Genomic DNA, 25,427 nt, shown 5'->3' with positions numbered 1-25,427 from the left:
TTTATGCTAAAAAAGTGCATATAGCTGCTAATTGTGTTTGTTGTTTGTTGATTTTCAAATATAAAACTTATTGAAATGTTTTCAGTGTGTGTATCAGTTCTTTTTGAACGTTTTCATCTAATTTGAACAAAACCGTGATAATATTGATAACCGTGATAACTTTGGTCACTATAATCGTGATATGAAATTTTCATACCGTTACATCCCTACAATATACTAACTTGAAATGTTAAAACAAATCCCAAATCAAATAAATAAACAATACAAATAAAAGAAATGTCTCCATGCAAGTAAACTAAGGTTTTGCCTGTGTATTTTAATCACGATCCGAACATAGATGCTGCATACATGTTATTTAGATTGTAATATTTTGAAATTTGACACAAAAACAAAATGGTCTGACTTTAGCTTTGTGATACTACATAAAAAATCTGAACGAAACAAAAACAGCAGACGGGCTGAATGAGACGCAAATGTCACTCTCTGACAGCAGGTGGTGATTAAACAGCAGGTATTTTTATAGGCTGCTGCCCCAAGACCGAATGCACAGAGCCAATATAATGATGCACGTGCGATTTCTTTCTCCACTGTTTACGTTCATTTAAGACATGAAAATGCTTGCCGAGATAGTTATTTTCAGATAATTTTGCGTGTATGTGTCCGTTCAAGTGAAAGAGGAATCTGTGTTCATGCTCTCCTTGAAACGCCGCTCTGTATGTGCGCGCTTTGAGCGTGTGCGCGCGAGCACCGGACTGAATTCTTTATGCGCATGGTTTAAAACGCTTGAATGTTTAAATTGGTAAGACTTAGAAACACGTGTAAATGATAAACTATGATCCGTTTCACCCCTACAAGTGAGTGAACAACGCAAATCAAGGAAGGATTTTTATATCACTGTACAAGGTAGCCCGTCGGGCAGGGCAGTGTTACATTTTGGTAGCCAGACTGGAAAACACAATACACCGGGACGTCAGGCTAGCGATTTTGCGAGACCTGCAGAGAAAGCCATATCCTGTTCTTTTACTTATGGTCTCTGATGTGCTGTATGTGTGTGTGTCTGAGTGTGTGCTTACTGTTACAACTAAGAATGTGGTTTTCCTTTTAGCAGTTCTGTTTTATACTTTGTACAAAGATTAAGCCAAACTTATGTAGTCCCAACAGAGCTATTAGTAAATCCACACTTGAGACAGTAAAGTGAACACTCTCATCCATCTCCTTCACACAGGATGCCTATAAACATGAATTCCATTAGTGTCTAAATGGATTAGATGGCTCACATGCACCATTATCACATCCCGACCCATTCCTTCCTTTTTGTCGACGACCCACGTGTACGTAATCGGACACCCAAATGTTTCGCCTGCGCTCCGAGACCCACACAGCAAGGTCATCTGGATGTGAGGGTCATAATGAAAACCAAGTTGTTTTAGACAAGAAGTGCTGTGGAGCTGAAAATAGTGCCAAAGCTGCAGGGGTGGGTTTACATTTGTCAATTACATCATCCTCAAAGTCAGCAGTGACCAGCAGAGTAGAACAATCCCAGAAGCCAAAATGGCCTTTAAAAGGCATAGTTCAGAAAATTCGATCTTCATTTCTAACCTGTATGACTGGACCAATTCATGGTTCTTTTGTAGCTTGGAAGCTTCAGTCACCATTTATTGTAATTGCATGGCAAAGAATATGGAAAACAGTTATAACATTTTCACCTTTCATGTTTCACAAAGTCATATGGGTTTAGAATGACATTCATATTTTGGGTGAACGAATTCCCTTATGCTTTGTACTTGAAGGTGTTTTGTCCCCGGTACCAATGATTGCACAAGTGCACTGAGGATTGGGAAGCATCGTTCTCCAAATTCCCCAGGGAGAATCTGCCACCTTCCTAATAAACTCTCACAAGCCGGGTTTCCCTGAGGCAGCAGTGATGCAAATTCAAGCCTGACTCCCACAGAATCCTTATGCATTATTCAGAGTGAGCTGTGATATCAGTAAACAGAGCTTAGAAACCATCTGCATCTACAGTCAGTCCAGAACTAGATAATCAGTGAAAACCACCACTATATCATTAGGGACTGGTTTATTTACCAAAAATGTTTGTGGCAAAATACAAACTGGGGAGCAACATCTAAAATGCTCAAAAACCGGCAAAAAAAAGAGGATAGCTTTGCAGCTGGTTCTCATCAGATGGTGCATTTAGGATGCTGGTCCTCAGCACGGTATGCTGGTGTCCCCATCACCCCATAATCCATCCCTTCCAACAACCTGTCACTCACATGATCACAGAAATTAGCAAAAGAAAACAAACCAATAAACTCCCGATGGACAAAATCAAGTCCCAGTGAACATTTTCTTCTCATTCAAGAAACCATTTCACTTGGATATTTCACAATAGAGGAAAAAGGTTGATTGCAACTTTCTTTTCAAGCTGACTTTATGAGTTCATTAATATGTACATTAATATGTCCAAATGCCATTGGTTCTTACATAGTTCCACGTGATTTTTTTATGACTACATTTTTGTCTGTTCCTCACACAAAGCTGAAATATAGCACACGTGGGTCATATAAATTATTTTTATGATTTTTTAAGTCCAGTCCCAGGTTACTGTTTAATTATTTTTTTGGTTTTATAGTTTTGGTTAAAACTTTTCTTTTAACCAGCTTAAACAGCAAGTCAATCGATCAGCTTCACTTTCAATGTCATGTTGGTCAACGGGGTTTACCAAATAAGTTTGCTGGCAAAAAACATGGCTATATTGGTTCACCAGCTAGAATATCAACAAATGGGCACTAACTAGCATAAACTAACCGGAGGAAGCACATGCTGGTTTGGAAAGAAGAGGACAATTTGTTTACTTGGCGTGTGATTCCATGTTTGCTAGAAGGCTATGAAAGCATGGACATGGAAAGCATGTCAATTTCCATCAATTCAACACTTGATCTTGTCCATAGGGAATTGACTGGATTGTGGAAAGCGGGCAACAGATGGGGCTCAAGAATAAGAGGGATTGATGACGTCAACCAGTCTGTAAGCAGAGCAAGGCATTACATCCTGATAACAGACTGCAAAGACAAACATTTTCTTTCTGTGCAATAGCATGCACAATAAATAACCAGAAATGTGTATTAAGAAAGTACACAGTGCAATTTGAGATTTCATGTAGTTTTCTATTTACAGAAGCATTCTGTTGTGAATTTGTGTTTTGTGCTCATGCAGTTTGGTTTCCTCTGGCTGGAAGTCAGATTTACAAAGCCGCTGTTCATGGTGCTCAGCATACTGGTGCACTTGACCTGAAAGATTGTGAACCTTCCTTGGCAGTGCAGTGAGAATGTCAGTGCCCCTTTAAGAAGCCTACGCCTGTCTGCCTGACTATGGATGTCTCTCACTCTCTGTCTCTCTCGTCTTTTCATGGTTAAGGGCTTGGCACGGAGCAGAAAGGGCAATGCTGGATTTATGAAGGATAGACTTGGGAATGCGGAGGGCTCTTGAAAGACAACGCAGGGCAACATGTGGCCGATATGGCTAAGGGGTGGCCCTGACGTGGGCAGGGGTGAGATGGAGAATTGTAATGTGAGTTGGCCAGCTGCCAATATTCAGCTGTCCTCATCAATATTCAGGACACATTACTGCAGAAAGCACGAAAGAATGAGAGAGCAAAAAAGAGGGTGAAAGGGAAATGGAGACTGAGAGAAAGACGAAGGAGGGGGGCAGAAAAGGATAGAGGTGTGTAGTACACTAATGCAACAGAACAGCTCAACAATAAGGATGGCATGCTGGTCTGGGGCCAGTGTCTGGGTGTTGTGGGCCCTTTGATAGAAATGTCACTTGCTTTATTTGGACTGTACTGCATTGTCACTGTGACTTACATTTGAACATTATTTGCATGTATTTGTATGCCTTGCAGACTTAAATACTTGGTTTACAGTGACGTATTGAGCATCACCTAGGGCTGGGCGATTTTTCCGATTTGATCGATTAATTTGTGTTTGTAGGATGCCATTTCATACATGAGACGCTGCAAGAGACGTGAGCGTAACAGTCAAACACGTCCATGTTTACATGGAAAAGCAGTAATCAAATAAAAACCTGTAAAGAACTACTACTGTATGTCTGAAATTTCATGTTTGCATCATGGCGACAGGCTGAAAGCTGCTGTTCATTGTTTTTACAGAACATTTATAGTTAATAATAGTTTATTGGTGTTAAACCTTCAGTCATTTTGAATTTGAATTACCTTGACTTTTGAGAAAAAAATGTTAAAGCATTTTCCTTGTATTATTTCTGAACATATAATGTATAAGACAAGTTTGTATAAGATGTAGTTGTAGCTTATGCATCTTTTTTGCAAAGATATTTAACAAGTGATTTGTTTAACATTTACATCATGTTGACAACTTCTTTAATTTCTTCTTTAAATTTCTTTAACTAGAGGGTTAATAAAGAAAAAGTTACTTGAATCATGCTGTAGTTACATTTTCAAGTTGATTAGTTAAAAATCGAGAATCAGTCAAACGTTCTGAAAAATTCGAGATTTTATTTTTTTGCCATAATGCCCAGCCCTAGCATCACCAAGAATCTAATTGAACTGTAAAAAAAAAAAAAAATCAAATGCATTCTATGGAGAAAAAAAATCCAATTCAAGTCTCAGATCAAGGGCACGTTTTGGACATTTTGGACTTTTTTCAGCAAAATCCAGGAACAATTATGAGGCTTTTTTAAATCATATTAACTGAAAAGAATAATTTAAGAGATTATCTGATTTTCAAAATTATTGTTAGTTGTTAGTTTTCCTACTTGGAAATATGAATGGGTTGAAAATTACACATCTATCAGTAATGTTTTGCATTGTATATCATCCTTATGTGTTTATGAATTTATAGCTGTCATGGAGATACATTTATACAGTAGCTGTAAAATTTCCTGCTATTATTGCAAGTATGCATTTTAATTAGCAATGTGTATAAAATGTGTCATAAAATAAACCTACATTTTCATTAGGCATTTACATTCAATTTTTAAAATATATTATTATTTTATTACATTAGTTATTAGTTTATTTTTGTTAGTATAAAAGAAATGAATGAAAAATGCCTAATGAAAATGTAGTAAACAGCAGACGGGCTGAATGAGACGCAAATGTCACTCTCTGACAGCAGGTGGTGATTAAACAGCAGGTATATTTATAGGCTGCTGCCCCAAGACCGAATGCACAGAGGCCTAATGAAAATGTAGTTTTATTTTATGACACATTTTATACACATTGCTAATTAAAATGCATAATTGGTGGCGCTAGTGAAAATTTAGGCAGTGAAGGAATTACTGAAATACTGGCCCAGACCAGTCATTTAAAAAAAAAAACAAGCCTCATTGCTGAGCTCTGCAAAGGAGAACAAGTGATGAGGAAGACAAAACAGAGAGAGACAGAGAGGGAATGTGTGAGGGTTTCTGAGCTGAAAGGACACGAGCGAGTAGGCGGAATGGAGAGAGAAACAACAAAGACGAAACATGCAGGAGAAAAGAATTCAGCGAGCGAGAAAAAGAGAGGGAGGAAGACAGAAAAAGAGAGCACTTTGGGGATGAAAGGATAAAGGAACTTCAGGCGATAGAAAAGAAAGAGTGACAGACACACACAGACAGAGCCTGCAACTGTATGATGGTATGATACAGAACATTTCTAGAGGGACTCTCACTGATTTTGCTGCAACAGTGCAACAGGCTGCCATCACATCTAAAGGACTGGGGCATCGTGGGTATTTTCACTGCACTCCGCCCTGTCCTCTCTCATCAGATCACATGATATTTTGCCTGAGCACACTGAGCTAAACGATCCTGCAGCACGGCAGATCTGAAAGACTTCTTGAGGTTGTGCATGGCCAACCGACACGTATCCACGTTAGAGGTCTGCTACCCGACCCGAACCCGACGGGTCCCGAAATACTTTCGGGTTTCGGGTCGGGTTCGGGTTAATGTTTAATGAATAGCTTCGGGTTCGGGTCGGGCTCGGGTTTATAGCTAAACTAAAACTATATAGGCTACGCTGCTTTCATGGTCAATGTGTGTGCAATAATGTGTGTGCAATAATTATTTCATCTTCAAAAGTGCCTCTTGTATCAACTCGGTACCTTGTTAACTTGACTTGACTCTGGATTGATAAAAAATCCTATATGCCCTATATGACCCGGATGTTGCATGAAATCAACCATCCTATGGAACTGCTAAGGAGACATGGTGATAGAAATATGAGATGGACGGAAACATTATACTTAAATGCTTTTGCATTCTCTTGTGAAACATTTGTTTACTCACAAAACTTTTGCATTCCCAGATCTACACTTTTGAAGATGAAATAATTTTACTAGCATAAAATCTTTTTCAGCCTTTTTATCAGAAGATCATCCCACCATTATTTAAATACATATTTTCCACATTGGTGGTGCAATCAATATTATTCAAATCATATAAAGTAATAATATATTTTTTATTATTTACAGTATTTTAGATAAATCCACACCCTATAGCACGTAAAAACAAAACAGTGTTTGGTCACTACATGGCTGTCATTCAGTCTCTTCCTGCCAGGCAGTTCTTAACCAGAATATGCTGTGATATGAATGAAACCTTTTGACAGGGCCTTTTATTTGAGGCCTTTCAAATCAATCAAGACATTCGTTTCTTTTAAAGCTGTACATAGGCTAGTTGGTTAAGTTTAGCACTGTCCACTTATAACTAGATGCTAATACCAGGTGTAAACATTGCCAACCATGTCATATATGGTTGGTAAATTTTCAATATGGAATGATACTGATCCAGTGATGCGTGTTAAATGTGACGCTATGTAACCTGTCAGTGGTCCTTTAGTGTGGTGAAGATCAGCCGTTTTTCTGCTAAATTGACCTGACTTTTGCTTATTCAATTGGAAAAATGACCATCTGTCAAACCCTGCACACCAGATAGCAGGAGGTAGGGGGAGTGTGTGTGCCACGACTTAATGACATGGCGATCCATAACCTCACATTACCTCATATATGTCTCTTTCTGTAATTAGGGCTTGTCAGTAAATGTACAGCCCTCAGCAAGGGCAGAAAATGAGGCAAACGCTCTGCTGGCAGAGAGGAATTAGTGAAAAAAAGTGCAGACGTCGACAGAACCCAGCTGATACGATAAGAGGAGAATTCAATAGAACGGTCATCTTCAATAAATATGAGCCAAACAACAAGCAGCAGAAAACCCGTTGAGTAAAATATGTGTACCCATAATGCTCTCAAAGACATTTCTTGCTTCCACGGTAACCAGCCCAGCAAGTCAATATGGTGAATTCCCACAAAAACACCCTCCTTTCACATTAAATTCACTTTTCACTTGGTTGGTAGGGGTGTGAATCTTCACTGGTTTCACAATTTCGATTCGATGCAACGATTCGATGCAATTCGATATCACGATGCATCACAATGCGTCGCATCCTCAGTTTTAAATATTACTGCACATGGCTAAATTTTTTATTTACATTTTATATCAAATTTATTTTGTTCATTTTTTTTTCAATTATATAAGCAGGCTACTTTTTAAAATAATTACAAATTAATAATAAATTAAAACAATTGTTAAGAATGTAACCAACTAAATATAGCTTCAAAACATACAAGCAAAAATATAAAGTAATAAAGGGGGAAAAAGACAATTAGAAGTGATAGACAAAAAGTACTTTCAGTATCTAAGAGTGCTTTATGCATTCGAAAGTTTACAGCCAATCATAGTTATGGGTTTTTCTTTTTTTCCTCAGCATTATTGCTGTTTGATTATTACTGATTATTACATCATAGACAGTGGCAGTTTTGCCCTGTTCTGAAAACAAAACTGACTGTGTTTACATCAATTTCGTAACATAAAAGTATTCGGAGATGCAAGTGCCTTTAACCGCAGACACGATCGAGCTTCAGGACAACAAACACAAAGTGTACGTGAAAGTCTGTCAGTAGGCCTACGTGAGTTTCATGCATCTAATACGTACTACATTCCAAATGGCATAAATTAAAGCATATCTAAAGTGAAACACTGATATACCGGTGGGTGGAAGCACACACTGTCAAGCAATGCGCAAGTGTCTCACAGCGCATATCCTGTGCAATGCAGCCCGCCGCGATTGTCTCTAGTCTAGCGCACACACGTGCCATATGCAGGAAAATACCAAGCTCAAAATCAATTCAGAATCATTGAAGAGAGAATTGCGATGCATCTGAGAATCAATATTTTCTCCCACCCCTATTGGTTGGTGTCTCAGAAGGTTCATGTTCATAATCCATGTACTAGCATTTCCAGCACTAAGAATCTTGATCTTTGCAGCGTAATAAAGGTTAATGTCTTAATGAAAGATTAAATGACAACAGTACACATGACATAAGTGTCCTGAACTCTGTATAATTATGTTAGCCCCTTGTGGCTTTAAAATTTACTCTACTCAAAGAGGAAAATTGACATAATTTACTCACCCTCATGTTGTTTCAAAACTGAACATGAAAAGAAGATATTCTGAGAAATTTTAGGAAATTAGTTTTTGTTTGTTTGTTTTTGGTCCATACAATCAAACTTAACAGGCTGATTAGTTCCCAGTGTACAAAATATATTTTTAAGGATGAGTAAATTATGACAGAATTTTCATTTTTGGGTGGATTATTGGAAACACTATAATTTATAGCTAAAAATGTTAAATGTAATTTTTAGAAAATCTCAAAATGAATTGATTTTGTACATGTTGTGAATGACTAATTTTACTTGTTATGGTTTAATTTTTAATTTATGTAGACAAAATAATGTAGAATTTTAATATCGTTCATATATTGGTTATTGGCTATAACATGAAAATAATTATCAGCTTATTGGTTGAATATACATTATGGAAGTAAATTCGATTGCAAACTGCATTTAATGCTGACTTTTAATTACCCTGGTTATGCTAATGTTTAGTAATGTGTTGGTCATATCTTGAGGAATCTGTCGGCTCTACGTCAAAATATCTGTCACGTCCAGGTTAACAGACTGGAGGCAGATGAACTATGATTGTCTAGACTATTGTCTAGAGATGGTATTCCTTACACAGGGCATGTCTGGGCATTGCCCTATAACCAAAATACTAGCTTGTTTATCATCCGTGCCTAGGGTTGCCAACCGTCCCGTATTAGCCGGGACGTCCCGTATTTTGGGCCTAACTGATTTGTCCCGTACATGACTTCCCTTGTCCCATTTTTTGATAAGTAAATCAGAAATCGTGAACATAACTGTTCGAGGAAGGCTGCGCAATCCTCTGCTGGCTCATCGCTCCCACCTCACAGCAATCAGTGCTTAGCTGTCTTTAATTGAAAAATACACATTTTCATGCATACTATATATATATGTGTGTGTGTGGGTGAGGTGAGTGACTGCGTATACACGGTTATGCTAATACACCCCCCGTAAGGTGATTGTCCCGTATTTTCATTTTCTGAAGTTGGCAACCCTGTCCGTGCCCTTTAACAGCCCAGAGAGACACTCATACCTTAGCTGCTCTGAGGGTTAAATTAACCGGACTGTCCTCTCCAACTCAGCATTTCTCTTCACTAAATTTATGGGTCTCTATCAGAGTTTTCCAGACAGACCAATTACATAAGTGCCCTATGCATGGTGTAATCAAAGCGTCCGAGAGATGGTTCTGAAATGCCTCTGCAACAATGCAGCAGCAAAAACAAACACCCAAGTCAAGTCCACTTAAGTGAAACTACTTCCTAGGGGCAGCTCAGCGTGAAATCGTTGACTATTTTTTACAGTTTGTAGAAAGGTAATTATTGTGTGTGCGCTTTGGTTGTTGTTGAAGGGTGGGCAACACTGCTAGCTTCCCTTTCTGTGCACAGCTGGGTGCCTCTCTGCCTCTGACCTAGTTTTGTCCATCCCAGCTAGCAGTGCAGATTGCAGCATCACTTCAGAAGTGTGCAGCCATCTCTCCATCTCATGTCTCCACCCTTCAGTCCATCTCATTCTCTCTCTCTGTCTGTTCCCGCAGAGCTCCAGCACTGGGCAGCAAGATCAGTGAGAGCGATGGCTGCATGTCTCCATTTGCCAAATGCATGGCAGGTGCATCTTAATCAAGAAAATGTTCAGTATTTTCTCAAGCATTGCAGCATGCTTGCACCAGCCAGCAAAATTAACTGCTAAACATGCAAAATCATGCTTATGCGTTTAAAATGATAGTTCACCCAAAAATTTCTGTCATTAAATGCAATTTCAAACCTGTATGAATTTGTTTCTTCAGTGAAACATAACAGGTGAACATTTTAAGAATATTCTGGCCACTCTTTTCACTGTGATGAAAGTAAATGGGGACCATGACTGTCCAGCTCCAACATTCCCCCCAAAAGTACCATAAACGTATCATAAATGTGGTCCATACAACTCTTGCACTATGTCTTCAGAAGCCAATAGCTTTGTTTGAGGGAGATACTGAATTTAAGTGGTTATTCAATATTATTCTTCACTCCATTGATCTGATATCCAGCGGGACTGGATCACTGAGTTAGTGAGAACTAGAATGATCTGATTCTTGAGCAAATCAATTGATTCTTTGAATTTAAAACAATGATTTGTTCACAATTTGGACATCACTGTTCCATGAAAGCATCAAGGTGCGCTAGGGCAGAGACTTTCCATGAATAATGACTAATTCATAAATAATTAAATGTTGGTTTGTTATATGAAAAAAAAATTGGTGTAGGGATTACTTTGAAGCAATTTTGCTAGTAAAATTCGCAAATAATTACAAAGAAGTAGCAAAAGGTGTTAAAGGTTCTTCATGGAACCACTGATGCCAATAAAGAACCTTTATTTTTAAGAGTGTAAAGGAAAAAAAAGAGTTCAGAACATTATTATTAGGACTAATAATATCAGGAATATTCTCAAAGAGAATGTAAATAATATGTATTACTACAAGGAAGACTAAAAGCCTCATTTATAACAGTGCTGTGGTGATTTGCCCGTGTCACACCTGCTCCGACAGCAGAGATGTCCTTGATCTAACCAAGAGACGCAACCGTCCCATCTGCCATGTGGTCTCTAGACCCCCAGCCCAGACACAAGAGTTCCGATCACACCTCACTTGAACTGAATCTGCACGATAAATGAACCAAGTGGCAGAGCAGTCAATGTGTTTGTGCAGCTGACATGAAATAATGGTCATGCTGCCAGATGAAGTTGCTGCTGATAACAGCATGATCCACTTAGCATATGAAAATATTCACTCTCCAAAAAGGATGGTTGGCATTTACGTGAATGTGTTGTATAGATGCTCGCACGAAGAGGAAAATGTCAGTCTGGTGATATACATCCACCACAAAATGTGTGCGGATGCAGATAGCTGTGAGGCACAGCCATCATAAACTATTCAACTGGCTTCAATATAGAGAATATAAGATGTATAAACACCATGAACTCAGCTTGCGAGTGTGTGCAAGACACATTTTTGTGATCTCCAGCCGCTGCACACAGGAAGTTAGTCATCTGTTGCCATGGTGCATCAGGGAGTTCAGGACTGCAGTGCACACTGCATGGGATCTGGCCTACCAGACCAGAGAGACACTGTCTTGCTGTCTTCAAGACTTGTTGAATCTGATTTAATGTATCTATCGTATCCCCGGACGTTCCTGAGATATGACTGGGCGACAATGGTTCTTCTAATAAAATTAAAGTGAACCCTAATGCTCACATCCCCCTTGTGGAAACCCTCTGACAACATATAGTCTGAAACATATGACTCTATTACTACATACTGTAATATAATTCATTGACCATATTGATTAAATGAATAAGACGCAACCTTCCCATCTGCCATGTGGTCTAGACCCACAGCCCAAGTCTTGCCCAGACTCCACAAGAGTTCAGATCACACCTCACTGAACTGAATCTGCACATTAAATGAACCAACTGGCGGAGCAGTCAATGTGTTTGTGCGCGCGGTCTCTGGCTGACATGAAATAATGCTCATGCTGCCAGACAAAGTCGCTGCTGATAACAGAATGATCCACTTGGCATATGAAAATATTCAGTCCCCGAAAAGGACGGTTGGCATTTACGTGAACATGTGTTGTACAGATGCTGGCATGAAGAGGAAAATGTCAGTCTGGTGATATACATCCACCACAAAATGTGTGCGGATGCAGATAGCTGTGAGGCACAGACATCATAAACTACTCAACTGGCTTCAATATTGAGAATATAAGATGTATAAACACCATGAAATCAGCTTGCGTGTGTGTGCAAGACACATTTTTGTGATCTCCAGCCGCTGCACACAGCAAGTTAGTCATCTGTTGCCATGGTGCATCAGGGAGTTCAGGACTGCAGTGCACACTGCATGGGATCTGGCCTACCAGACCAGAGAGACACTGTCTTGCTGTCTTCAAGACTTGTTGAATCTGATTTAATGTATCTATCGTATCCCCGGACGTTCCTGAGATATGACTGGGCGACAATGGTTCTTCTAATAAAATTAAAGTGAACCCTAATGCTCACATCCCCCTTGTGGAAACCCTCTGACAACATATAGTCTGAAACATATGACTCTATTACTACATACTGTAATATAATTCATTGACAATATTGATTAAATGAATAATCATTATGACTTTTTAATGAACTAAGCTAAATTATGAAGCAGTCCTTATAACAAGCAATGTTCAGAAATATTTTTCTAAATGAAAAGAGAAATGCAGTTTGAAACAAGCCAATCCTCCTCTATTCTGAAGCTATAAATGACTAACAGTGAGAAACTGAAGCAAGTAACAGGCTGTTGTCTGACAAGAGGAACACACACTTCATTGCATGGTCTGTAAATGGAATCAAGATTTACCTAATGTTCCATGGGTCTCCTTAATTGCCATGGTTAATTAGATTATGATAGGCAGGCATAACTGGACAGAAAGCACTCTGGTTCTGTCTGACGGTGGGATCTACTTTTAGAATAATACTTCTTAACAATAAGTCTTATTAAGGGGGAACTGTCTTTCAGTAGATTCTGCATGCATATTTTAAGTATGCAAAAGCAACCTCCTCCGCCTATACTTTGTTTTAATTAACTTTTTTTTGGCTTTTATTTTATAGATAGCAGACAGCAGACGGCATCTACGACCTGAGGAGTAGCCTATTAAATTCAGTTCTGGAAAAAATAAAAATAAAAAAATTGGGTGGACCTAGAAATTTGAATAATGTTTGTCAGCTTTACTGGAATGTAGTTTTGTAAATCTGTTCAAAACTAGTAAGGAGGACTAAGTTAATCTCCTCAGTTATTTTTGTACATCCCTTGCTGTATATTTTTGTTCGGATATTTGATATTTGCACTCTGTGACCATATTATTAATACCCTCCATTAGGAGAATTCACCTTTTTCTAAAATCTAATAACATTGCCTCAGATACGTGTTTATGATATGCACAGAAAGGCACTGACAAAAACCTATTGCAGAATACCAACCGACAGTTACATATCGATGAAACGAACCTTTCCTCCAAAAAGAGCCACTACGTTCACTGCTATAAAGCCATGCTGAAATACCAACCGCAAATGTCATTTCGTGATCTTTAAATATTAGAAAAATGAAAGACTACATACATAATCGATACGACGGCGACAGTACCGTTGGGCTGAAGGCAGGTTAAGCAGAGATGGGCGTGGGGGAGGAAGTGAGAATGATGCGGACGTGCAAGTCGACCTTTACGTTCAACGTTCCGTACAGTCAAGATTTTCGAATTTATAATTGTTATTTTCAAAAAGAAATTGTACTTACGAAGCGAACAATGGGCGAGGATGACGAGAGGGTGGCCAAGCAACAGCCGTGATGAGAGAGAGAGAGAGAGAGAGAGAGAGCGAGAGAGAGAGACGGGGAGGGCGGGGGAGCAAGGTGTGTCCGCTGCCTTGAAAATGCAGAATTAAGTCTATACATCCTTGTATTCTCATACAAATCATAAAACAGAAAAAAAACAGCGAGTTTTATGTAGTTTAACGGTCAGATTACATATAAACTGAAGCAACAAAAATGCAAATGGGAAAATGGATTAAATGTTATGATTCAGGCTTGTTGCTTCTATTTCCCATTAGGCCATTGAAAGTATTTGTGTGCAATATCACATTATGAAAATGTTTTTCATACAATACTGTTTTATTTGCAGAGTCGCCCAGACAAAGGTGTTACATGTGGTGTTACAAAGGTCAGCATCCTCAATAAGCTGAACACAGGAAAAAAGAAAAGAGGAATTCTTTGAAAAAGGCGTACGCTTTAAACTCACGTTAAATCTACAGATAAAAGAGAACCTATAGCGATTTGTGTAACCATGGCAAAACATCCACATGCAACATCAGCACCATTTTCAACCGAGAGCAAAACTGCGAAAATCCCCTTACACCGGAGGATCAGCGACGCGTCGAGTCCGTTTATCGCTTTCAGACGGATCAGGTCCACGTGCAAAGCCGCAAAAAAAACCGATTATCGATTTGTCATTCGTTATGACCACAACAGAAATGTGTGTGTGTTGGGGAACTGGCACCTTTCATCCAGACTGATTTAACACACTGGTGTGAGCCACGTTATGCTCCATCAGTCTAAATACTTCTAGGTTTTTCCACACCAGCAAACCGCGTGCACGTGAAGCCTGCGTCTGTCGCCACACTGCCTCGATATTTCATGAAATTCCTGCATGCCATGCAAAAAGACAAACATAATGGAATGGAATGTTCTTTAAATGATTATTGCCCATATTGTGCATCCATGAAAATAACTCTCGGTAGATGCGAATGCATTAAGAAAGCAGTCCGATTTATGTGCAGTTCTTCTTATCGATGCAATCTCGGTGAAATGAATTTTTCTTTCTCTTTTTTATCAATCTATAAAGAAAATCAGGCCCATTATGTCTCAGTCACACACCCAACAGTCGGATTCACTAACATCCTAGGACCAATTACACTTATCGCAGAGGTAAAAACCGTGGTAAGGCTTAGGAGCATCGCTTATTGCTTGATTAATGATAAATCGCTGTTAAACAAGTCTCTGAGTTTGTAAACCGGTTTGACTTACCTCTGTGGCACACTGAGTTATTGTCTGTCCAACTGCAGAGTGAACAAACCCTGCCAGTTCCTTCAGCGTCCTGCAAAGGGAGGATGGCGCTAGAGAGCAAGATCAAGAATGATGTCAGGATGAGCCCTGTGCACTATATGAAACTGACATTTGCATGATATTCACACACAACTAACCGAATTCTAGATTCGGACCGAGAGGACACTTTATCGGCGATTAAAGGGGCAGGGGCTTGAGAAACCCCCTCCCCCCTGTGCAAGGCACTGCCTGTGTGTGTTACATTAAATTATATATTTGAGAATGTCTGCGTTGTGATCAGGACTTACCTTTACATTGTCGGTCTTTCTAACAATGAAGTAAGGGTTTACAAACTTTTTAACACCCAAGCATAAAGGTTTCTATGTATTTTCATATAGGCCTATAAGGAGCTTTTTATACTCTGTGAGAAAAAGACATGGATCACCTTAGAAACCCCCTGAAAATTCCCAGATCTCAGTTTGAAAATCCCTGCAATGGACTACTATAATTTAAGATTTTGTGTGAGCGAAAACTAAAATAATTTTTAAAAATCGTTACTTGAAATAAAATAAACATTAACAAATGAAATAAAATGTAAAAATAATAATAATAATAATAATAATTTTCGTTTAGTTTAACTTGAAGTGCTAAAATAAAAAATACCCCCCCCACCCCAAAAAACGAAAACTAATACATAAAAAATTAATAAAACTATGTAGACATAAAAAAATTTAAATGACAAAAAAACATGCAAAATCACCAAAAAAAATCTAAAATGAAAGTGAAAACAAAATATAACAATACAATTCAAAATATGGACAAAAATTATAAAGTATAAAATGATACTAAAATAACACTAGTGAACACTTTAATGTAAGGGTGTCCAAACCTGTACCAGGAGGGCCACTGTCCTGCAGAGTTTGGCTTCCACCCTTAACCAGCTAATCAAGGTCTTCAGACTTACTAGAAACTTCTAGGCAACTGTGTTGGAGCTAAAATCTGCAGGATGTTGGCCCTCCAGGAGCAGGGTACTTTAATGTGTTTATAAAGGTCAGATGAGGCCAAAGCTATCGTATTTGATAACGTGTGCCGGGTGATCAATATTTCTTTATTTATGCTCTTGGCAGAGAATTCCATATTCCATAAAGCATAAGATAGATTAATCATGGATACAAGGCCCTATAAATCTCAAATATGTTATTTTTTTACTTGGAAATATCCATTCAACTGGTTCTGCAGTTGGTCTTAGACATTTGGGTCAGTTTGACTGTGAGTCAGATTTTTGCTGATTCACTGCAAAATGCAGCAAGCTAAAATATTTCAGCACCATTACTGTTTTAAAACAGTGTGCTTTATATGAACAAGCCCTATGTATTTTCACAGTCTTAACATACATACTGTACATGCACACAAGCTCTCTCTCTCTCTCTCTCTCTCTCTCACACACACACACACACACATTGCACCATCTGCCCCCCAAATTCAGCCATATTCCCCTGAGTTACATACCAAGCCAAGTCCTTCACCTGGACACCTTCACATTAACAGTAAGAGTCCTCGTGCTCCTCTGTTTCGCCGCTGCACAACCTGCTGCTGTTTTATCCCAAAAGATCCCAAATGTAAATTCTCCTCCTTCCTGTTGCTAAGCAAGTTATCTTGATCTGTTACTTGCCAAAACAATAGTATAGATTTTTTTAGAATACTGTATGAAAAAGAGCAAAGCTGTTGATGCTATCAGTGTCCTACTGTTCTTCAGATATGTGAGATGCTCTTCTGAAAGCAAATAGAGCGCTTGGTTGGGCTTGGGTGGGAGTTGCTCAGCAACTAGCCCACATGTGAATGAGCAGGCATTTTTTAGATTTTGTCTATGAGAGGGACAGCTAACGACCTGATAATGGATGTTGCCCTGACTTGTCTTCCTGTGTTGGATTTTGAAACCTCTCTTTATTTCAATAGATTTTTAAATGTCAACATTTCATGTTTCAAATGATGATATTATATTATTTCCTACATAGGATACTAGTCTGACTGTTACAGACACTTTTGGTCATTAGATGGCGTTTCAGCCCTGTCTATGTGACTGGTCTGATCTTCCTTAGGATTTTTCTTCAGAAGAAATCGGACTTTTAATATTAATGAATGCACATTGGTTTAGTTAGGGATAAAAATACATAATAACATTTTATAAAATACATTTTTACATCTTGCCATAGTTAGCTTCACTTAGCTCAAAATACTCTTAAATTAGAAATGCAATAAAAAAAAGTATAATAATGTAATTTTTTATAATAGCACTTGAGTAATTGAGTAATTTTATGTAAATGTATTAATCACAACTTAGGTAAATGCATGCTTCTTTCCAGGGCAGTACAAAATATATCCTGAAAAATATTCACTGAAATAAAAACTGTGACAACTAACCCCTGTCTCCACCATAACAAAACAAGAACAAGATATATATTGGCAAGACAACACTAGTTAATTTTTCCGTAGTTATCCTCTTGTTTTTGGTGAACTGAACATTACTATTCCAACTGTGATTATAAAGGTATATTGGCAAGTAGCAGTTTATTTCTGGCTGTATGTATATTTAGCGTGAAAAACTTCACAGTAATCCAGCAGCTTTGGATGCAACTGAGAAGAATCCCTTCTTGTACTGCTGCTGATTGTGTGTATCTTTGTGCGTCTTACCGCTCCATGTGTCAGTAACACAATAACCTGCTCTGCCTCAGTGTTTCTCAGTCTTGCAGGACACAGCTGAAGCTAATATGCTATTTATGAGTCATTGTGTTGAAAAATCAAAGGAGATGCTTGCGTCCCACAGACTAACAACAAGGGAGACAAATGACAGCATCTCCGTTGCCATGAGTCACAAGGACACACAGGGAAAATACAATAGCCTCTGAATGGAGCGCTGTTCTGGTCTGTAAATTAACACTTGCCAGCTGTAGACCCACACATGTCTATCACTAATAATAGCTGTCTGTAACGTAACCATGTAGGCAAATTGTGGATCATTTTATTCACCTAGCCTATCTGGTACACCCTAATTCTGATTGGACTATCGTGGTATTCAGTGGTCTGACTTTTCTTAATAATGGCCACATTGTATATCAGACCACTTTTTGGGGGAACTGAAGCTGACTCTAAATTCATGTCTCTATTATCACACCCCTGATCAATTGTTTTATATAAACAGAACTGGTGACAGTCATTGACTGCAGTGAAAATAACTTCTTGTCCCTTACAGTGAAAATGTCTTCTTGCTATCGGGCAATTCTTTTATTCATTGTAATGGACAACTTTTTTTTCTTAGTGGTTTTAGGATAATATATAAAATTATAAAATTGTTTGAAATCAATATTTAAATATTTAATTCTCTACTAATGTGGGATAAAGCGGGGAAAATGTACAGTTAGCTGTTTGCTGTCTCAAAATAAACCTCTTCAAGAAGAAACAAAGATCTGAGCATCTGTTGTATGAAAATTAAAATGGAAACTATATCAGTAATCACACATACAGTACGTCACAGTGTGTTATATTTTTGTTTACTCCATCTATATCACATCACATTTATGATGTAAACACTTTATTTAAAAGCATTTACCAAATAACTAGTAACCAAAATCAACTCAAGAGGATCTAATAAATTTTCTAGAATATAAGCCACATAAACGTTTTACACATGTAATGTGTTCTTCATCCTGACTGAGCTGTAGATCTGCCATTTACAATGACACTGGTGATCCAGAGTCTTTTCTCTTTCCAGCTGTTGCTATAATCCATTTTTTAAGTAAATCTGCACATTCAGAGTTTTCTGGCTGCAGCTGTGTCTTGATAAGAAGGTGCAGTTTTAACTGAGGCGGTTGAGGTTAAGGCTAGTTTTAATTTTGATGTTTATTTTTTATACCAACTGACAGTGAGTTTTAGACCTTGTGGATGTGCACTGACACAAAACAAATCATTGACATAAGTTTATGTGAAAAAAACCTGCCATGTTACAAGCAGTTCAGTAGCCTGATATATTGGAAGTAAATGCATTCAATTTCAACATATACTTTGGAGAGGATTTGCTCCTTGGAAAAGCATTGCAAAATAATTGTTTAGCTTAATGTTGTAGAAAATCGGGGAAAAAAAAAAAAAAAAAATCGCAAAGACAGAACCTTATACAGGAAAACTAGTTCAAGGGCATTAGAGAACGTAGAGCTGGGCTGAAGGACTGTTGATAACTGCAGAGGACAGTAGTGCCTAAAAGGGAAAATGTGAGACAATCAGATTAAATTAGAAAGTCCTTTCTCCATCTGTATCCTCATTGGAAACAGTATGAAACATCATTGCATTTAAGAATTCATAATCACCTGATCTGAGCTCTTTCGTTTATCCAGCCATGATGTGTTTAACAAACGCTGTGGGGAATAAAGGGTAAAACGACAAGATCATATTATAGAATAATATATAGAATACATTAGCTTTAACTTTTCAAATTTAGAAAATGATCAGACCTTCATAGTTGACACAGCCGTTTCCATCTTCCTGTCCTGCCATGAGCTGTTCTACCTCTGATTCTGTCATTTTCTCACCTGCAGGCAAGACATGTGATACGCTGTGCTTGTTTCTGCCTGCGTTAATCTCAAGGTAAATATGTAAATCCAGGAGTCAAACACAAATTTCTTTAAGCTGCTTATGTTTAAATAAATCTCTTCTTAATTTAACAAAGCACTCATTGGGTTTGTTAGTATACTGTATCATAGAGCTGTTGTGTCGCCCTGTTTTGTATTTACCCAGCGTTGCAAGTACATGGCGAAGTTCAGCACCCATTACAGTGCCGTTTCCTTCTTTGTCAAACACTCGCAGGGCCTCAATAAAGTCCTCAAAAGTGCCTTGATCTTTGGACCTGGACACGTGTTGGAACATAGGCAGAAAAGTCTCAAAGTCAATCAGCTTGGTGTTCATTTCTAGAAAAAAATGGATATTAGAAAAACAGTAAACATGTATTCATTTGAACATTTGTACAATGATTTAGCCTCAAGCACAGTTTATTCCTCTCACCCTCAGGTTTGGGTTTGCCAAGTACTTTGAGCACCTCGGCATTTGTAGGATTCTGACCCAGCGCCCTCATGACATCACCACACTGGGCGTAAGTGATCTTCATTTCACCAGATGGTGTTCTGTCAAATAGCATGAAGGCCTCTTTAAATTCTGTGTGGATAGGATATTGATACATAGTATTAAATGAGGAAGAGGTATGTACATTTTTTAGGTCTACTTGGTTTTGCAAATGCTTACCTTCAATCTGATCAGCTGTAAACTCAACCTGGCGGGGAAAAGGTTTTAGGGAACTTTTATAAGCAAATTGACTGGTTAACATCCAAACAATACTATATCTTATAAGAGTTAACAATGAACAATCATAATGAAAATACAGATGTTTTAGTTCTCTGAAGAAGCTTTCTGGGGTCATTCAACAAAAGTCAGCTGCTTCTCACTCATGGAGACTAAGAATAACTGACGTCTGTTCTAGGACCAGAGGGAATACAGTGAAACCTCATCTTTATTGTCCACAGGAGAGAGAGACTCACTCACTCACTCACACAAGAGAGCAGGAATGCTAAGCTGTAATATGGGAGCTTGCAGACACCTGCGTGGAAGGCCGTATGACCACATGGAGGCTCTTCTACTGACCTCAGACAAGCTTCCATTGTCCAGACCCTATCTCTGACCATCAGGTTAGTTAAAGCTGCATATGTGGTCTCAAATCAATATGAATAAACATTCACGTCTTCACATAGGCACTCGGCTGAGACTGGGATTTTAAAGCCTAAGGTTTGTGTGAGACATTTTAACCTTATTTGATTGATTTGAACCATATTGTTCAGTGCACATAATGTCACATACTTTAATAACAAGGATAGACTAAGACCAGTCAATATCCAAATGTTTTTAACTCAACACGGCCTGAAGGTGGGATTTCTTAGTCTTATTGAAGCTTGTTTCTGCCAGGGAATAAAAATATAAAACAGGTAATTGCAATTTTTTTCTCTTAATTCAGATTTTTTTCTCAGAATTTCGAGTTTATAGCTTGCACTTGCAAGATTTTTCTCTGAATTCTGAGTTTACATCTCACAATTCTGACTTTTTTTCCTCAGAATTATGCATGTGTATGTGGTCAGGTGTCTAAAAATTTTGGGATAAAAACAGATTTCAGCAAAAAAAAAAAGAAAAATTGGAGATAGAAACGTTCACACTTTATTTTAAGGTCCAATTCTCACTATTAACAAACCATTAACTACGTAAACTCATAATTTTCTGCTTATTAATAGTTAGTATGGTAGTTGGTAAGTTTAGGTATTGGATATGATTAGGAATATGGTCAAGCAGAATATATAAACAGCCAATATGTTAATAATAGGCATGCTAATAACTAGTTAATTGTGAGAATTGGTCCCGTTACTAAAGTGTTACCAAACTTTCAATTCTGAGAAATGTACATTTTTGACTTGTGAGATAGAAACTCAGAAAATTGCTAGTCTTTCCAATTCCAAGTATTTTTTAACAGTCCAAGTGCAGTAATGACTAAGAATTAATAAAACGTTTTCTGAGATTGATTAAAGAGCTGCTGATGAACAAAATAAGACTAAAACTGTCCTCTAAACGTGATTTTGTGTGCCGAAACAAAACCAAATGTTTAGAAATAAGCTCAGTGTTCTTTTAAATAATTCATTAAGGTCTTTCAGGTTTCATTTTTTTCCTCCTGAGGACCTTTGGGAAGAAGTTGGTTTGTCCTGTGTCTACTCACCATGGTCTAACACTTAGCTGTTAGTAAAATAGCAGTACAGACAATACACTTACCTTAATGCTTTTTGGGTCAAATTGAGGCTCCCTGGGTTTCTCTGGTTCAGGAGGAGGCACTGGTTTTGCTGCCTCCTTCTTCGGTTCAGCTTTTTTAGGAGCCATTCTTCCAAGATGATGAGCAGAAGGGTGTGAGATGGGGAATAGGAATGAGAATAACCTTTGAGAGGTTTTATACCCTCCTCAACGCTCCCCAACTGCATCAGCAGTTGTTGTCCATCCCGTCATCACCCTCCAAACAAGGACAGAAAGCTTAGTTCACAAGCCAAACCCCATGGACGCATGAAGGTTTTAGCATGTTAACATTGATGAGAACTAGTAAATAGCTTTCATCACTGCTATGCATTCAGGAAATTATAGTTTATAGTTTGTAATTATGCCCTCAAAGTTTTGAACTAGATATCTAACTAATTGTTTTGGCAGAGCAAGTTTGGCACTTTTTTTTAGGAAGATCTTGTTTCTCTGATGAATCTGGCAGCTCTGGGGATTTTCATGAAGCTGTTGGTTTACCATTGAGGAGATGATGGACCTCCAAATTTATGACAGATGGGAATAGCGGGATTCATGTGGACTGGGAGAGGGATCTGGTCCAGCATAGTAGGACACTGAAAGAAAAGATCCAGCATCTGAGGGAACTCATTATAATGGCAACTTTTGGAAACTTGGCTCATGCGCATTTTTTTTTACATGTTTTTTTTAGGTTATTTGCTGATCACATCAGTAAAAAAAACAACAATTTGAGTTAATTATCAACTAGAATGATCAAGAAAACAACTGAAATAATTCTGTATCCATTATTCCCTGCTTAGTTATTTGTTGTGAGTTTCATCAGACAGACCTCATTCTGTCTTTGTGAGTTTCAAGAGATCAAGGGAATTATTAAGGATAAACACCTTATGTCTTGTTTTGCTATGAACAGCAACTGCTGGCTGTTCTTGCTTTTTTAACCCCTGAGATCTGTCATACAGGCACCTGAAGCAGACACCAGTACCAAGTTTAAAGAAAGGAGAAGGGTCCACCTGTTCCCTCGGCCTTCTGAATCTCCTGCCCCAGATGGAAGAAATAAAATATGAACAATACAATTCTGTGTGTATATATACACTGCCATTCAAAAGTTTGGGGTCAGTAAGATTTTTAAAATGTTTTTGAAAGAAGTGTTTCATGCTCACCAAGGCTGCATTTGTTTGATCAAAAATACATTAAAAACAGTAATATTGTAAAATATTATTATAATTTAAAATAACTTTTTTCAGCTGTAATATATTTTAAAATGTAATTTATTTCTGTGACATCAAAGCTGAATTTTCAGCAGCCATTACTCCAGTCTTCAGTGTCACATGATCCTTCAGAAATCATTCTAATATGCTGATTTGGTGAGACGTGTTATTATTAACAGTGTTGAAAACAGTTGTGCTGCTTAATGCTTTTGTGGAAAGTGTGATACGTTTTTTTCTCTTCTGATTCTTTGATGAGTAGAAAGTTCAAAAGAAAGTTCATTTATTTCAAATATTTGAATATGCTTGTAAGAATGTAATAGTCTTTTCTGTCACTTTTGATAAATGTAATGCATCTTTGCTAATATAAGTATTAATTTCTTTTAAAAAATTGAACACTTGCATATCTGTTATTGTTTACTGATTCTCATATTGTTTCAAAACTGTATGACTTTTTCATCCATGAAACTTCAAAGGATTTTTCAAGATTATTGGAGGACAGTTTACAAGACAATACCATCTCAGTCTTTACAGTTCCAAATTTCATGTTAAATTCAATGTGTTACTTGCTGTGAAATTGTGAAATTTCTGAGTGAAAATAGTTTCTACAACACTTTTTTGTTTTTCATTGTACACTATATTCCAAGTCATTTGAATGTGTGAGGAACAACCTGAAATTTAAGACATTATCCACTAGTAATCTGCTCTCAAATCTCATTCGCCCCTGGTGACAAAAAAAAAGTAATGTGGGTTTGGAACAGAATGATGGTGATTAAATGATGACAGAATGTTAATTTAAGGAGAACTATAATGCTTTATTAAGTGAGTGAAGTGAAGTGAAGTGAAGTGACGTGTAGCCAAGTATAGTGTCCCATACTCAGAATTTGTGCTCTGCATTTCACCCATCCAAGTGCACACACACAGCAGTGAGTAGTGAACAAACACACACACACACACCATGAACACACCCGTACGAAAATGAATCATGGTTTTACTAACCATGGCCATGGTTTTTGTAGTAAACCCATAGTAACCACAAAATTAACCATGGTTTTACCATAGCATTTTCAGTAAAAATTTTACTGAAAATGCCGTGGTTAAAAAACCGAGGTAATTATTGAACCGTGGGCAAACTGTATTGTTGCAACTGTTTAAGCTACTCTAAAATACTGTATAACAGGAATTGCACAAAGGTGTGTCTGACTGAGTGCAGACCCTGAGTACTAATCTTTGGAAAATATTTAACATTAAATCTTGCATTTTGCACATTGTGCAATTAAGATTTGGACGTTAGCCATTAAGGAGCTTCAGGTAATAATGTAGCTATCTAGTAATATATGACTCCAATATCTCATCCAGATTCTGCTTGCATCTAGACAGTAATGTTTGTCTGTTAATTTTAACTTTAATGTTAATTTTAGGCCCTGCTTGAAAGAGATAAACCCTTGAGCTTTTATTTTGATAGAAACTTGTTGAGCTTTTATTTTGACAGAAAACAACAGCTTCTGTGAAAACCAAGAGGCAATCTCGGGATGCACTTTTTTCCCAGGGGTCTCAGAGCAGCGTAATCGAAACTGCGTCATCTGGTAGGCGTGGCCTATTTGAGAATCTGCATAGGTCACCGATCATGCGCAGTGGGGAAAAGCCATTTACTTCAAATACCTGTCCTGATCACAGGGGTTTCGTGTTAAATACCTTTTATATTATATACAGTAATTTCAGATACCTGTCCTGATCCCAGGTGTTTCATGTCAGATTACATTCATACTGTTATAACTTCAGATACCTGTCCTGATCCCAGGTGTTTCATGTCAAATACCTTTTATATTGTATACAGTAACTTCAGATACCTGTCCTGATCCTAGGTGTTTTCAGCTCCGATGGATAATGAATAAGAAAAGCGTCTGCGATGGATAATGAAGGACAAAACAGTCATACAGGTTATTTTTATGTTTTATAATCTTACATTTAAACGACTTTTGAAAACAAATAAACAACCATAAAAATGTAAAACGTGCAGTAACGTCAGTTGTGAATGTAATCTGACACGAAGTCTGCGATCAGGACAAGTATTTGAATTTAAAACAGTATGAATGTAATCTGACATAAAAGTTCAGATACCTGTCCTGATCGCAGGTGTTTCATGTCAAATACCTTTTATATTATATACAGTACCTTCAGATAGGCAACCTGTCCTGATCGCAGGTGTTTTATGTCAGATTACATTCATACTGTTTTAAATTCAAATACCTGTCCTGATC

At 37.8% G+C, this 25,427-nt stretch overlaps 2 protein-coding genes across 8 annotated transcripts in view; both read right to left on the bottom strand.

Moving 5' to 3' along the window:
- Positions 1-15,123, bottom strand: part of LOC107754302 (microtubule-associated protein tau-like) — a 36,579-nt gene extending 21,456 nt beyond the window's left edge. For 4 of the 7 annotated variants that reach the window (XM_016570690.1, XM_016570696.1, XM_016570697.1 and 1 more), the window contains exon 1: positions 15,086-15,123. The gene's annotated coding sequence lies outside the window, so the exon portion shown is untranslated. Of the gene's footprint in view, positions 1-13,515; positions 13,583-13,626; positions 13,659-13,801; positions 13,873-15,085 lie in introns of those variants that run through there. The other 3 variants (XM_016570692.1, XM_016570691.1, XM_016570693.1) reach the window with 3 other exon arrangements.
- Positions 15,124-19,271: 4,148 nt separating this feature from the next.
- LOC107754315 (myosin light chain 4-like) lies at positions 19,272-22,057 on the bottom strand. The gene is made up of 7 exons (XM_016570710.1): positions 21,953-22,057; positions 20,390-20,417; positions 20,153-20,302; positions 19,885-20,058; positions 19,606-19,683; positions 19,462-19,509; positions 19,272-19,351 (listed from the first exon to the last, which is right to left on the bottom strand). The coding sequence occupies exons 1-6, from the start codon at positions 22,055-22,057 to the stop codon at positions 19,481-19,483; spliced, it is 564 nt and encodes a 187-aa protein (XP_016426196.1). The 3' UTR covers positions 19,272-19,351; positions 19,462-19,480.
- Positions 22,058-25,427: the final 3,370 nt, after the last annotated feature.

Source organism: Sinocyclocheilus rhinocerous, unplaced genomic scaffold (genome assembly GCF_001515625.1).
Source record: "Sinocyclocheilus rhinocerous isolate Xijiao unplaced genomic scaffold, SAMN03320098_v1.1 scaffold832, whole genome shotgun sequence".
Taxonomy (NCBI): Eukaryota; Metazoa; Chordata; class Actinopteri; order Cypriniformes; family Cyprinidae; genus Sinocyclocheilus; species Sinocyclocheilus rhinocerous.
The sequence above is the reverse complement of the archived record's forward strand: the minus strand, read 5'-3'. Positions and strand labels throughout refer to the sequence as shown.

Bases quoted from the DNA above. Each gene is read 5' to 3' on its own strand.
- LOC107754315 (XM_016570710.1), bottom strand. From the start codon at position 22,057: ATGGCTCCTAAAAAAGCTGAACCGAAGAAGGAGGCAGCAAAACCAGTG. The intron at 20,418-21,952 runs GTAAGTGTATTG...TTTCCCCGCCAG, and splicing joins TTGACCCAAAAAGCATTAAG to GTTGAGTTTACAGCTGATCA. The intron at 20,059-20,152 runs GTGAGAGGAATA...ATTTTTTTCTAG, and splicing joins TGGCAAACCCAAACCTGAGG to AAATGAACACCAAGCTGATT.